General features: G+C 42.7%; 1 protein-coding gene across 2 annotated transcripts in view; it reads left to right on the top strand.

Moving 5' to 3' along the window:
- Thsd4 (thrombospondin type 1 domain containing 4) overlaps positions 1 to 14,277 on the top strand; it is a 582,503-nt gene that overhangs the window by 560,842 nt on the left and 7,384 nt on the right. For both annotated transcript variants that reach the window (XM_040274354.2, XM_021727964.3), the window contains 3 exons: positions 3,091 to 3,264; positions 6,946 to 7,125; positions 9,292 to 9,436. In XM_040274354.2, the coding sequence (XP_040130288.1) occupies positions 3,091 to 3,264; positions 6,946 to 7,125; positions 9,292 to 9,436 (499 nt within the window). The remainder of the gene's footprint in view (positions 1 to 3,090; positions 3,265 to 6,945; positions 7,126 to 9,291; positions 9,437 to 14,277) is intronic.

Genomic DNA, 14,277 nt, shown 5'->3' with positions numbered 1-14,277 from the left:
GGAGAGGCTGGCACAGTGGGGAGTTTTCTGTAGGCTGCTTCATCCTTCATAGGCTCCATGTCTACACTGGACCTTTGAGGCACCCCTTGGCCTTACAAGAGTCAGTATCCATGAAGGACTGACCCCCTGATGGCAGTATTCCACATTTGAATAGTTGCTTTATATAAAAATCCACCCTGCTAAGCTTCAGTCTAAACTTAGCAATTTTTCATTATTGAGAATAATCATGTATTGAGCACGTCTTGCATACCACACATGACCAAGACACACCCTCTGATTTATTGAGCTCAAAAGGAAAAAACTAGGCACAGTGGTGCACACCTATAATCCTAGCTACCCAGGAGGCTGAGGCAGGAGGATTGCAAGTTTAAGGCCAACTTAGCAAAACCTTGTGTCAAAATAAAATAAAAAGGATTGAGGTTGTTGCTTAGTGGTAGAGCACTTCCTAACACCTAATAAACCCTGGGTTTAATACTTAGTATTGCAAAAAAAAAATGAACAATTTTAAAAAAGAGGGACAGACCAGAGAAAACAAATGGATGTGTCTTGGTGCCTTACTTTGAAGATCAGTCTCTGCTGCTGAGAGGGACTCCCCTGCCCCTCATTTCAGCCAGTAGGCTTCTTGGACCAAATTTAAAGTTGTGCTTTTCACTGCCATTGATGTAATAAAGCAAAGCTTCTCTACAGGTCCCCTCAGTGTGTCCTCTCATTCATCCTTAACGGTCTTCTTTTAAATCAAGCCACTTGGGAATATGGAGAAATTTTCCCAGATGCCTGTGCATTCTAGATTTAGAAAGCAGAAAATTGAGTTAACTAGTCAGATGTAAATTACGTGGGAAGAAATATCTTTAGGGTTTTTTAAATATATTTTTATAACTTTATTTATTGATTTATTTATGTGGTGCTGAGGATCGAACCCAGTGCCTCCCATGGCTAGGCAAGTGCTGTACCACTGAGCCACAACCCCTGCCCCCTCTTTAGGTTTTTAAACACAGAGATAATTGAGATTTGATTTTTGTATTCTTTACAAGAGAGTATAAATACCTTGAATTTTCAAGTTAGGAAGAAGACCAGATCATACATGACTGAAACAAAAATCCCTCCAGTCTAGACTATTCTGATTATTGTAACAAATAATTTTCTTAACCTAAGGAACTATTGCATTGTGTAAGATTTCTAATAATGAAGCAAAAAGAGCAAAAGTCATAAAGTGTGTATGTAAACATGTAAAGGAAGGAAAACTTATCCTCTACCCTCTTTGATTTTCTGGCTGCAGCCTATTAATTTAACTAACAAAATATTAACAGGAGGAAGACATACAAATTTTATTTGATGTTAATATCTTTGTGGCACAAGGAACTTCATAGGAAAGAAGCAAAAACTCCAAAGAAGTGTCTGGACTCAAGGGTTCATATACCACTTTAACAAAGAACAGTAAATTGTGAAGAAGTAACTAGACAGGGGGAAAGAGTTGAGCTTTGAGTAAGTTCTAAGAAAGTGAGAAAGAAGTATAGGGGGGAAAGTAATGGAAGTTAAAGATTATTTTACTAAGTTTATGCAGACTTGTCTCAGAGCCAACTCCCCATCTCCAGTAATAAAAATGTTCTCTTTTTCCTAGTACTGGGAAGGTACCTTTCTCATTGGAAATTCATGCCCTGCTTTTAGGGAGAAAAGGAAAGGACAGAAAGCCCTTCTTGCTTCTCCTATTTCTCAATTGCCTTCAGCTCAAAAGAATTAGTACACTGAAGCAGCATATTCTGGGTGGCATGTTCTGGCCCTCTGCAAACCCTTTTCTCCAGAAGGGAGTTCATTCAAAAGGAGGCAGGTCCAATTCAGCAGAAGTCATGTAAATGTTTGACTGTTCACCTGAGGTGTGGTTTTATGAAAATAGACGGCAGTATACAAAAATGGAAATGGACATTTTGATAATGAAATGAGGTTGTGAGGATTTTTTTTTCTTTCCTCAAAATAGTGATTACTAAGGGTGAATGGCAAAGGAAATGGAGAGCTGTAGTCAGAGGATGTGAAGTAGCAGATACATAGGATGAAAAAAATCTAGAGCTGTCATGTGCAACATGAGGACTATAGATAATAAATTTGTTCATGCGAAATGAGTCGGTTTTAGCTGCTATGGCCATAAAAAGGGGAGTAACTATGTGAGATGGTGGGTATGTTAATTTGCTTCACTATAGTAATCTTTCTATTATCTCTGTGTCCCATAACATCATGTTGTGTACCTTAAATATACACAACAAAATTTTAAGTGGTAATTGGTAGAAACCAAACTTCCTAACTCTGTCTTTAAAAGAAGACCTAGCTGGGCACACACCTGTAGACCCAGCAACTTCAGAGGCTGACACAAGAGGATTGCAAGTTCAAGGCCAGCCTCAGCAACTTAGTAAGACCCACAGCAACTTAATGAGACCCTGTCTCAAAAAAAATTAATCGGGCTGGGGATGTAGCTCAATGGTAAAGCATCCCTGTGTTCAAGCACCAACACCCAAAAATAAAAATAAAAGAAGACCTAGAAACCTTTAGATGGACTTTGGTCATGCTATAAATGACCACTTACAGGACTGAAAGTGTTAAGAAAATGAGCGGGGGAGGGGACCCAAGTTCATGTTCATTTATTCAGCTGATATTCATGGATTCATCCATGGATAAGGCAGTGATATGAGAAGGAATTAAGGATGATTCAATAGTCCCTTTCCTTGCCAAGATTATTTCTATAAAGAAAAAAATAAAGAAATAGGACACAAGTAACCATAACACAGTAGAAGAAGGCAGACTACAGACTGCCATAGGATTCTGATGCTAGAAAGAGTGCATTGAATCGATGATCAAGGGAGTTTCCCAGAGATGATAACATTTGAGCCTAAAGGGGTCTGATGGGTCCTGGGGAAGGGAAGAGTATTCCAGGCAGAGGGAACAGCATGCCGTGGGCTCTATGAGCCTGTCCTGTAGTCAGGGAATCGTGACCAGAAAGACTTGGTATAGAAATGAGGTGTTCCTCCCTCCTTGGCATCATTTGGAAGGGGCTTCCGAGTCTGGGGTGCCGCCTCTCTCACCTGCCCTCCTCCTGTCTCACAGTGCTCAGCCGAGTGTGGGGTTGGAGTGAGGACTCGCTCAGTGGTGTGCATGACCAACCACGTCAGCAGCCTGCCCTTGGAGGGCTGCGGGAACAACCGGCCAGCAGAGGCCACCCCGTGTGACAATGGACCCTGCACTGGCAAGGTGGAGTGGTTCGCTGGGAGCTGGAGTCAGGTGAGTGGCCAGAACTGGGTGTGTCTGTCTGTCCCATGCAACAGGCAGCATCCAGAGGGCTTAGGAACCCGGACTTTGTGGCAGGTGTCCCAGCGTTGAATCCCAGCTGTGCAGTGGCTCCCATGACTCTGGAGAAGCTACTTGGGCTTTTGTGCCTCATGCACCAAAAGTATTTATTGAGCATCTACTGTGTGCTCATTTCAACACTTAGGCTACATCAGGAAGCAAAACAAACATCCCTGCTCTCAGGGAGCTATGGCCTGGCACGGTTTCCTTATCTTTAAAATGATGGCAATGGTCACGCCTTCGGAGGTTATAAACACAGGGAGTTGCAGCTGCTGCTGGTGCTGCTGCTGCTGCTGCTGCTCTGGTATTGTTACTGTTAATTAGGCCAGCTTTGTCTGCACTCAATGTCAGAGCTGAAAGTTTTACAAGTTGGAGTTGTACATTATAAAGAACGGAGAATATTGAATACTTTAAAAAAGTAACTTGATGGATGAATCAATTCTTTCCTCACTGTTCCAACTTTGAAGGTGACCCCCCTGAAAAAACCTAGCAGCAGGTCATTCCCTCTGATTGCCCTGCTGTGATTCCCCTCGGTATTGGAGTTCTTGGACCACTTAGCATTTGGCTCCCGGGGCTGGCTGGTTCTCCAAGGACATTTTGGCTGATGCTCATGATTTACACATTATCAGGACCTCTGGCTCCATATACAATTTTATTTCTTTTAAGTAGCTCTAAAAACAGACCTTGAAAAAAAAATGGACTGCCTTGTCCTTATAAATTGATACAAGCCCTTTGGAAAGCAATTTGGCAATAAAAGTCAAGAACCATAAAAATGTTCATTTGCCTTCACCCAGTCACCCTACTCCTGGGGATTTGCTTTAAGGAAATAATTAACAGAAGAAAAAAGGCTTTTTCAGCAGAGATGTTCATGACAGCAGGGTGGCTATGGATATTATGGGATGTCAGACTCAGTAAAATATTGTGTACCAATGACAATGATCATTAAAGGATATAAAAAGTATGTGTGAGATAATAGCAAGTGAAAATACAACTTGAAAATATTTCAACCCGAAATCTCAAAACATAGTTTTTATGTAAACATCATGGAAAAATGTTTTACATTTTTCTTTAATATTCTTATAAATAATTCATAAAATTACAGAAAATTTCAGACAAAAAAGAGAATTCAACTACTTCCATTGCCTACTCTGCTGAACGTCAGAGTCAGACACATTGATAACTTATTCCGGCTCCCCTTCTCACTAGTTTTCTGACTGGAGCAGGTAATTTTACCCCCCTGAGCCTGTTTCCTCATCTGAATATAAGGATAGCACCAATCTCCTCATGCTGTTAACAAGTTTCATAAGATGCTACACATATGGGGAGTTACTCATTGCTTGGGACATGGGGAACCTTTAATAAATATTCTGTTTCCATTTTTATTAATTTTTTTTCTGCCAGCTTTTTCACATGTTTGCCCCTGCCCCAGCCCAGAGAGGCTGAGCCTCAGACCCAAGCTCACCAGCAGGGGAGGAGGAACAGACTGGCCAGGGAAAGGTCTCTGCCGTAGGACTGCAAGCCAGAAGCACCACTCTGGGTGACCCAAAATGACAGAGGCTGGGTTGGTCCTGAGCTGCATTGTTTATCAAACCCAGGGCTCAGAGCTAAGTAATAGCTGCAGCACTGTCCCCCTAAGAGGCACATGCCACAGTGGAATGGAAAAAACAAATGCATGCTCCAGAGTCTGCCACAGTGTGCCCACTGCAGCTGCCACCACTGCCACCACGCCTCTAGCACCAAGCAGTCAGGGGCCCCAGGCTCTGGTATCCATGGGCTAAGATGGACCTATCCTTGGGCAGTAACCCCATGTCCTTCAGAGTCCTCTGAGGACCAGGCCCTGGCCCATCTCCTCTGGCCCTTGGCACTGACCCAGTCCCACAAAGCATTCTCCAGTGGAAGCCAGGCCTGCCGCTGTGCCAAGGTAGATCACCACATATGCACCACTCCTGGCCTCTGCCACCAAACCTGGCTGCCTCACCTCTGCTGTGACTCCCTGCCATCTCTCTAATCCCTGCTACCTCCAGGGTTGGCAGACAGCATAGCCAAGCCAGGGCCTTCGGCTCCCCAGGGCACAAGAGGCAGGCAGGAGATCTCTCTGTGAATCTCTTGGGGTCCTGATGGAGCCTGCATCCCAGGACTTGCTGACCAGAAAAGAAACACAGGCAACATGTTGGGGACCCTCCCACAGTGCTGCTGTGGCTTCCTCTTTCAGGTATTAGGGGCCAGGGGACATTGTTATGAGCCCTCCCCCAGCAAGAGAAGAGGTACAAGGAACCCCCAAGAAAGAGATGGATCGGGGGTTTGTGAGCAATACCCAGAGCACTCTCTGCAGCCCTGATGCAAACAGAAGTAGCTCAGCCTCTAAATGATGCCTCGGGTGTGTCCTCTGAGGCACATTTTGTGCATCTGTAATTGGAGAGAGGAACGGATGGGTGGAGATCCCACTTAGAATCTTGCATCAAGCCAAGTAAATTTTGCTGTCAGAACTGAGTCCCGGGGAGACCAAGCCCTGCAGGCTGGATATGAGGGGGTAGGGAGCATGTCAAACCAGCACCTTCCTCATCCTTTTCTGTGAAGTCCCAGGCCCAGTGTCCCTCTCGGGTGAACCAAGGGATGGGGATAAGCAGAGACATGACAAGAACTTGAAAAGTATAGGCTGGGGTAACTCCCCTGCCTGCCCACCCCCAAGACTCACCCCCCAGATCCACCAGAACCCCAGGGCAGGGCTAGGTACTCAGAGTTCTTACTGAGAGACCAGGGTGGCTAAGTGCCAAGAGACTCTGTCTCACCCCAAAGGGGCCCCACGCCCAGGCCAGGGTGCTCAGAGCTAGAGTCTGGGGTGAGGCAACTTTTAACCAGATTTTTTAAATCTTTATTGGTAACAAAGCACCTAGCATCTAAATTCCCAAATAATTCAGAAGTGACTGTTTATGGGACTCTAAATATATCCATGGAAACGGGCAATGGAAGATATCTCTATGAAACCGTAGTGTCGGATCACAGCTGTCACACAGTTCAGTTGGACTCAGTGGCCCAGGCTGAGCAGAGAGGAAGGGAGCAGGATTTGGGGCCTGCCTGTTGGGAAGGGAGGAATGACCATAGGGGACATTGCCCCATGTCTGGGGTCTTCTTCTCAGTTTATGTGTTCCAAGAATTTTAATGTAGCCCTTCTTCCACAGGTGTGCAGGCTCTGGGAGATTAATTCATTCATGCTATCCACCCTCTAAGAATCTAAAAGATAAAATAAAAATGTCAGCTGATTGTTTTAGCACCTCTGAGAGGTGTCAGAGTCTGCTGGACAGAAACAGCCAAATTAACTGGCTGGCAAGTTCCTTTAAGGTAGAGAAACTATTCAGTCCCAGCACAGAAGACAATGTGGCATCAGGGACCAGCGACCTTGAGTGGTGTCAACCCAAGGGCACTGACTGTGCACTCCAGAGCAGAACTGTTAGGAAAATTGGAATCCACATGTAGCTTCTCCTCCAAAAACATCTTCAGGTTCCCTTGGGTTCTTCGCACTGACTTGGTGGCAGAATGGGTGCTGTCCCTTGATGGACAGTAGTTCTTGTCCCCTTTCCCTCACATGGCACCATCTCCCTCTGTTGCTTTCTCCAGTGTTCCATCGGGTGTGGGAGTGGGACACAGCAGAGGGAGGTGATTTGTGTGAGGAAGAACGCAGACACTTTTGAAGTGCTGGACCCCTACGAATGCTCCTTCCTGGAGAGACCCCCCAGCCAACAATCGTGCCACCTCCAGCCTTGTGGAGCTAAATGGTTTAGCACAGAATGGAGCATGGTAAGTCATGGTGCTCTTGACAGAGATTGTCTTAATACGGTGTTCCCCTGCTGGCCCTCTAGGCCAGGCTGGGCTCAGTTGAAAAGTGGATTCTAGACTCTCTGTGGCAATCTACTCTAAGTAGCTGCTGCTGGGGGTAGCCCTGCTCAGTGGGGTGAATCTGAAGCTTGGTTTCTAAATTGTAGAGCAGTGACTCTTTCAGTGTGCATAAGAATCATCTGGGGACCTTGTTTGAAAAGACCAAATTTGGGCCCATCCTGGACAAAGATTGTATTTTTAATAAGCAGGATGCAGTCAATCTTGGTCCGTATTCTGAGAAACACTGCTGCAGAGGAACAGTAGCTGATTGGATTAAAGAAATGTTGCTAAAGGTGCTATATTATTACTTAGAAATAAGGTACTAGGCTGGGGTTGTGGCTCAGTGGTAGAGCGCTTGCCTCGCACATGTGAGGCACTGGGTTTGATCCTCAGCACCACATAAAAATAAATAAACAAAGTAAAGGAAAAAAAGTAAGGTACTAATATTATAACTTATAAATTAATACATCTTTAAAGAGTGTTTTCTAGTTTCTCATTTCATCCACTGAAAGAGCCTACGAACAGTGACAAATACAATGCAAAGGGCACTCCTGATATCCAAATTGCAGTTTTGAAATATCTCTTGCCAGTAGGGGGGACCAGGGATTCTTAAAGGAACGGCTGATTCCAGATTTGAGACAGCAGATATGAGCTTTTCATCAGCCCTTCTCAAAAACAGCTGAATTCATGTCCAAAAGACTTAGGAGGCAACTTTTACAGTCTTCAGCTAGACACTGATGGATGGTTTGAGCATTGGTAAGAATAATAAGTATAATTAACTCAATGAAACACATTATATATGTTTAAGTCCATCAATTTGTAATAGGTTTATAGCAATTTTTTTTAAAAAGTAAGAGCTGGAGGATGAGCACAGAGGTAGAGGAAGAATTTGGCATTTTCAGCACTTGCCTAGCACACACAAGGCCCTGGTTTGATCCCCTGCACTACAGGAAAAAATAAAAGCAAAACAAAACAAAAAAAAACAATAAATAAATAGTTTTTAAAAAACAAAACAAACTAATAGATCACCATTACAGGATGTTAGAGAATCACCTCATTGTTCTGAAAAGTGATAAAGAGAAAGAATCGAGCGTTTACTCTTTTTTTCTTTTAATTATACCACTGGGTAAGCAAAAAGTAAATCTGGGGAAGGGATTCTTAAGAAGAAATGAGAGAGGGGCTGGGATGTGGCTCAAGTGGTAGCATGCTCGCCTGGCATGTACAGGGCGCTGGGTTCGATCCTCAGCACCACATAAAAATAAAAAAATAAAAATGTTGTGTCCACCGAAAACTAAAGAATATAAATATTTAAAAATTCAAAAAAAAAGAAGAAAAAGAGAACTACAGTATCATGTTTCAGCCCCAAATGACCTAAGGATCTGGGCATTACATGTCAGTGGCTGATAACATTCCCAGGAGAGAGAGAGCCACACAACTCTGAATGAATCATGTACCTGTTGAGGCCTCTTCTAGATCCAATTCAATGGATGGAAATACAGAGAACAGAGGAACATGTAAAATCCATTCAGCAAAATCCATTCTTTCAGAATTCCACAGAAAAAAAACTCAGTTCTTTTACCCAAAAATGTTTGAAGTACCAGTGGGAAAAGCCACTGGAAAGGAAACTTGTGGATTAAGAGTCAAAAAAGACATCAACTAATTGCCATATGCAGACCTGATATGAATCCTAGAATGTAAAGAAAAGCAAGTACTTATAAAGCCTGTGAGATTCATGAGGCAAGTGAAAATAGGACACTGAATATATATTTTGATGATAAGGAAGGAACTTTTAGTTTTTAAGTGTAACAAGGTATTATCATTTTTAAGGGTTCTTATCATTTAGAGCTATAAACTAAAATATTATGGAAGGAGTGATATGATGCCTGTATTTGCTTCAAAACAGTATGAGGAGTAGAAGTGAGAGGGGCATAGATGAGACACAGCATGAGTTGCACTCTGGGTGATAGGTGCATGGGAGTTTGCTTTAATATTCTGTCTCCATTTTGGAAATGTTTGAACTTTCTCAATATCTTCCCTCTCTGGTGTGTGGAGCTAATAGACTGACTTTTCCTCTTTGTTGCCATACAGTGCTCCAAGAGCTGCCAGGGTGGCTTCCGGGTCCGGGAAGTGAGGTGTCTGTCAGATGATATGACCCTAAGTAATCTCTGTGACCCTCAGTTGAAACCAGAAGAGAGAGAATCTTGTAACCCCCAGGACTGTGTCCCTGAAGTTGGTAAGTCCCCTAAGTTCCTGTCCTAGAGAAAATGTCCAGCCAGACGTGTTGGCACACACCTGTAATCCCAGTGGCTCGGGAGACTGAGACAGGAGGATCACAAGTTCAAAGCCAGCCTCAGCAACGGTGAAGTGCTAAACAACTCAGTGAGACTCTCTCTAAATAAAATACAAAGTAGGGCTGGGGATGTGGCTCAGTGGCCGAGTATTCCTGGGTTCAATCCCTAGTACACCCCCCCCCAAAAAAAAAAGAGAGAAAATATTCATCTTTCTTAAACTCTGAAAATGCCAAACTGATGTAGATATGTCTGTGACCTCATGAAGTCATGGAATTCAAGGGTCAAACTCTTGACATTGTAAGTTAAAGGGTTTAAGGTAACTATTCACAGTATGAATGGCTATCCCAGCCAAAAGAAAAACTTTAGTGTGAATTCATTAACTTTTTAGTGCATCCAAAGATTTAGTTCTATCATTCTTAAAGTCAAAGTAGTAGAATTTCCAACTTTTAATTGTATATGCAAACCAGTTTTGCTTGTCCATATAGAGGAATGCTGAGACCTCACAGCAGCTTGGTTGAGAATGGAGGAAGGGGAGATTCAAGAACAGATAGAGACAGTGATGGAGAGACCAACCCCATGTCTGCATGGCACAGTCCAGAATCTCAAATCAAGAATGGAGAGATCCCAGTGGGAGAGGTAGCCACCATATGGCTGGAGTCCTGCAGGGAATGACAGCCCTGCAATTCAGGAGGCCCCACCCAACCTATAACCTAGAAATTGGGTCAGGTTCCCTGGGCTGTGGTTCATGAGGAATGGTCCTTATGAATCCTTATAGAACTGAATTACAGTTAGAAAACTAAAGAAGGTAACTTACATATCTACTGGGCAAAAGAAGGTGTGAGGTGGGTGAAGATGCAGCTCCAGAGGCATACTGGATGCCCCCAAACCCCCCCACACACACATACAGTCTACTCAGAATATATTGCCAAGCTTGCCAGGACTGGCTCCAGAATAGAAATGTGCTGAGCTTTTATTATTCAGATGACGATGATGATGATGATGATGATGATGATTCACCTTTTCACTGCTGTGATCAAAATGCCTGATAAGAACAATTTAGAGGAGGAAAAGTTTACTCGGGACTCTCTCGGTTTCAGAGTTTTTCCCATGGTCAGCTGACAGAACATCATGGCAGAAGAGCATGGAGGAAGAACGATTCTCAGCTCATGGCAGCCAGGAAACAGAGAGAGCAAGGAGCCAGGGACAAAATATGTCATCCCAAGGGCACCCCCCCCAATGACCTACTTCCTCCAGCCATGCCCCACCTGCCTACAATTACCACCCAATAATTCATTCAACTTATCAATCAATCAAATAGATTAATTCACTGATGGACACAGCTCTCATGATCTGATTATTTCACCTCTGAACGTTCCTACTTTGCCTGTCATGTGAACTTACTGGGGGATACCTCATATCTAAATCATAACGCCCTATTAAGGTCTGGATCTGGAATGCCCCCCAAAGGCTCATGTGTTAAACACTTGGACCCCAGTGCATCACTGTTCAGAGGTGGGGCTTGGAGAAGTGAATGGATCCTGAAGATTCTGACCTCATTTGTAGATTAATCCATTGTTGGTGGAAACTGTAGGAGGTGAAGCCTAGTTGGAGGGAGAGGGTCTTTGGAGGTGTGTCCTTGGGATGACATCTTGTCTGTGACCCCTTCCTTCCTCTCTGCTTCCCAGCTGCCATGAGTTGAGCAGCTTTCCTCCACCATGCCCTTCCACCCTGATGTTCTTCCTCCCCTCAGACCCAAAGCAATGGAGTCAGCCAACTGTGGATTGACACCTCTGAAACTGTGAGCCAAAATACACATTTCCTCCTTTAAGTAGTTCATGTCAGGTATTTTGGTCACATGGAAGAAAAACTGACTAACTCTAACCCCCTTTGTGAGAATTCTTCTGGGTCCCTAGGTACCTATTTACTCTCCTCATCATCATAGTAACATTAAAGGGAACATGGAAATGTATCAGTAGGCTGTCATGCCTAAGGCCGTGGATTCAATCCCAGGACCAGAGGAAGAAAGAGAGAGATTTACTTATCTCCCATTTGGGAGTCTCAAAGCTGAGCTCCTGGCATTGGCTCAGTTTGAGTGATGGCCTTCTTGCTAACAAAGTCCCAAGGCAGCACATGGCATCACGTGGCAAGAGACAGGGAGCACACCATCTCTGGTCTCTGTGCCTCTTCTTTAAAGCCACCAGGATTCATTCATGGGATGGAAAAAACTCTGAAACCGAGAGTCCCAAGTAATTACCTTTCATCCTAATTACCTTTTCCAAGTCTAATCACTTTCCCAAGACCCAATCTCTGAACACCATAGCCAGATCAAGTTTCCACCCTCTCGATACCATTATATACAAAAACTAAAACTATATAGTACTGTTACTGGCAGAGACAGCCAACTGTTACACCACAGAATTCTGAAACAGACTTTTTTATCCAAGGGAAATTAACTAGGATAATGGTTGAAAGTTAATTGAGGAAAGGAGAAATTTCCATTGTATTGAAACAATTTGTTTTTTTTATTATTAAACAAGACACCTTAAATCTTACATCATGCCATATACAAATAAATACAAGTGCCCAATAGATTAAGGAGCCTAACAGAAAACACTATAAAAATGCTAGGGGAAAAAAATGGGCTGGAGTTATATCTCAGAGGTAGAACACTTGCCTCACATGCATGGGGCACTGGGTTCAGCACCACATAAATAAATAAAATAAAGGTACTTTGTCTATCTACAACTATAAATTTTAAAAAAATTAAATGCTAGGAAAAAAACTATAAATAGCTTGGAATTGGTTAAAGCCTTCATAAGCTAAACCCAAAACCCTAGATGTTATTGCTAATTATGAGAACACAATAAGTTAAAAGCTGTTTTCCTGCTTAGAATGTCATAGCCCAAGTTGGAAGGAAGGACGGAAGGAAGGGGAAAACAAAGAGGGAGAGGAAGAGAATAGGAAAGATGGTGAGAAAATATCCAAAACACATTTTAGGAGAATGTGTTACCATCAGTATAAAACACAATGTCCAGCCAGGAAGCTGAGGAACAAGTTTGAAATAATTACTGTGGCCAATTACTGTGTGTGTGCATACACACAAACATGTTCACTTGCATTGGCAACACCACAGAGTTGAAAACTTAATTTAAATTTGGATCACAAATTGTCCCTCACGTTGTTTTTTTAAGGTCATATTATAATGCAATAATTGAAAAGAATACTTGTACATGTTAAGTTGCCTGCTTGTCTCAGGCACATGGATATAGATAATTAAGGACAGTTTGAATTGCCAGATCCTTGGAATTGCTTATGCAGGTTTCAATTGGCATAACAAAGTCATTTGTTCTGAAGTCTTGTCACTCAGCTGGCACACATTTGGAAAAGGTTTCCAACTAATAAGATGTGATATGAATTTTTGTTTTACCCCTCCAATTTGTTCGTTTATTCTTGCCTATGGTGTCTTTTCAATGGGGAAAAAGCATTTAGTTGTTTACCAATATGTAAAATCCAATTAAGAGAAAAGGGAACTACAAGATTTTTTTTTAATTTTTATTGTTGGTTGTTCAAAAAATTACATAGTTCTTGACATATCATATTTCACACTTTGATTCAAGTGGGTTATGAACTCCCATTTTACTCTGTATACAGAATGCAGCATTACATCGGTTACACATCCACTGTTTTACATATTGCTATACTAGTGTCTGTTGTATTCTACTGCCTTTCCTATCCCCTACTGACCCCCATCCCCTCCCCCCCCTCCTATCTTCTCTCTCTACCCCATCTACTGTAATTCATTTCTCCCCCTTGTTTTTTTTCCCCCTTTCCCCTCACTTCCTCTTGTATGTAATTTTGTATAACCATGGGGGTCTCCTTCCATTTCCATGCAGTTTCCCTTCTCTCTCCTTTTCCCTCCCACCCCTCGTCCCTGTTTAATGTTAATCTTCATCTCATGCTCTTCCTCCCAACTCTGTTCTTAGTTACTCTCCTTACATCAAAGAAAACATTTGGCATTTGTTTTTTAGGGATTGGCTAACTTCACTTAGCATAATCTGCTCTAATGCCATCCATTTCCCTCCAAATTCTATGATTTTGTCATTTTTTAATGCAGAGTAATACTCCATTGTGTATAAATGCCACATTTTTTTATCCATTTGTCTATTGAAGGGCATCTAGGTTGGTTCCACAGTCTTGCTATTGTGAATTGTGCTGCTATGAACATCGATGTAGCAGTGTCCCTGTAGCATGCTCTTTTTAGGTCTTTAGGAAATAGACCGAGAAGGGGAATAGCTGGGTCAAATGGTGGTTCCATTCCCAGCTTTCCAAGAAATCTCCATACTGCTTTCCAAATTGGCCTCACCAATTTACAGTCCCACCAGCAATGTACAAGTGTACCCTTTTCCCCACATCCTCGCCAGCACTTGTTGTTGGTTGACTTCATAATGGCTGCCAATCTTACTGGAGTGAGATGGTATCTTAGGGTGGTTTTGATTTGCATTTCTCTGACTGCTAGAGATGGTGAGCATTTTTCCATGTTCTTGTTGATTGACTGTATGTCCTCCTCTGAGAAGTGTCTGTTCAGGTCCTTGGCCCATTTGTTGATTGGGTTATTTGTTTTCTTATTGTTTAATTTTTTGAGTTCTTTGTATACTCTGGATATTAGGGCTCTATCTGAAGTGTGAGGAGTAAAGATTTGTTCCCAGGATGTAGGCTCCCTATTTACCTCTCTTATTGTTTCTTTTGCTGAGAAAAAACTTTTTAGTTTGAGTAAGTCCCATTT

The sequence above is a fragment of the Ictidomys tridecemlineatus genome, chromosome 5, assembly GCF_052094955.1.
Source record: "Ictidomys tridecemlineatus isolate mIctTri1 chromosome 5, mIctTri1.hap1, whole genome shotgun sequence".
Lineage (NCBI taxonomy): Eukaryota > Metazoa > Chordata > Mammalia > Rodentia > Sciuridae > Ictidomys > Ictidomys tridecemlineatus.
Note: the sequence above shows the minus strand (reverse complement) of the source record. Positions and strands in the feature narration are given on the sequence as shown.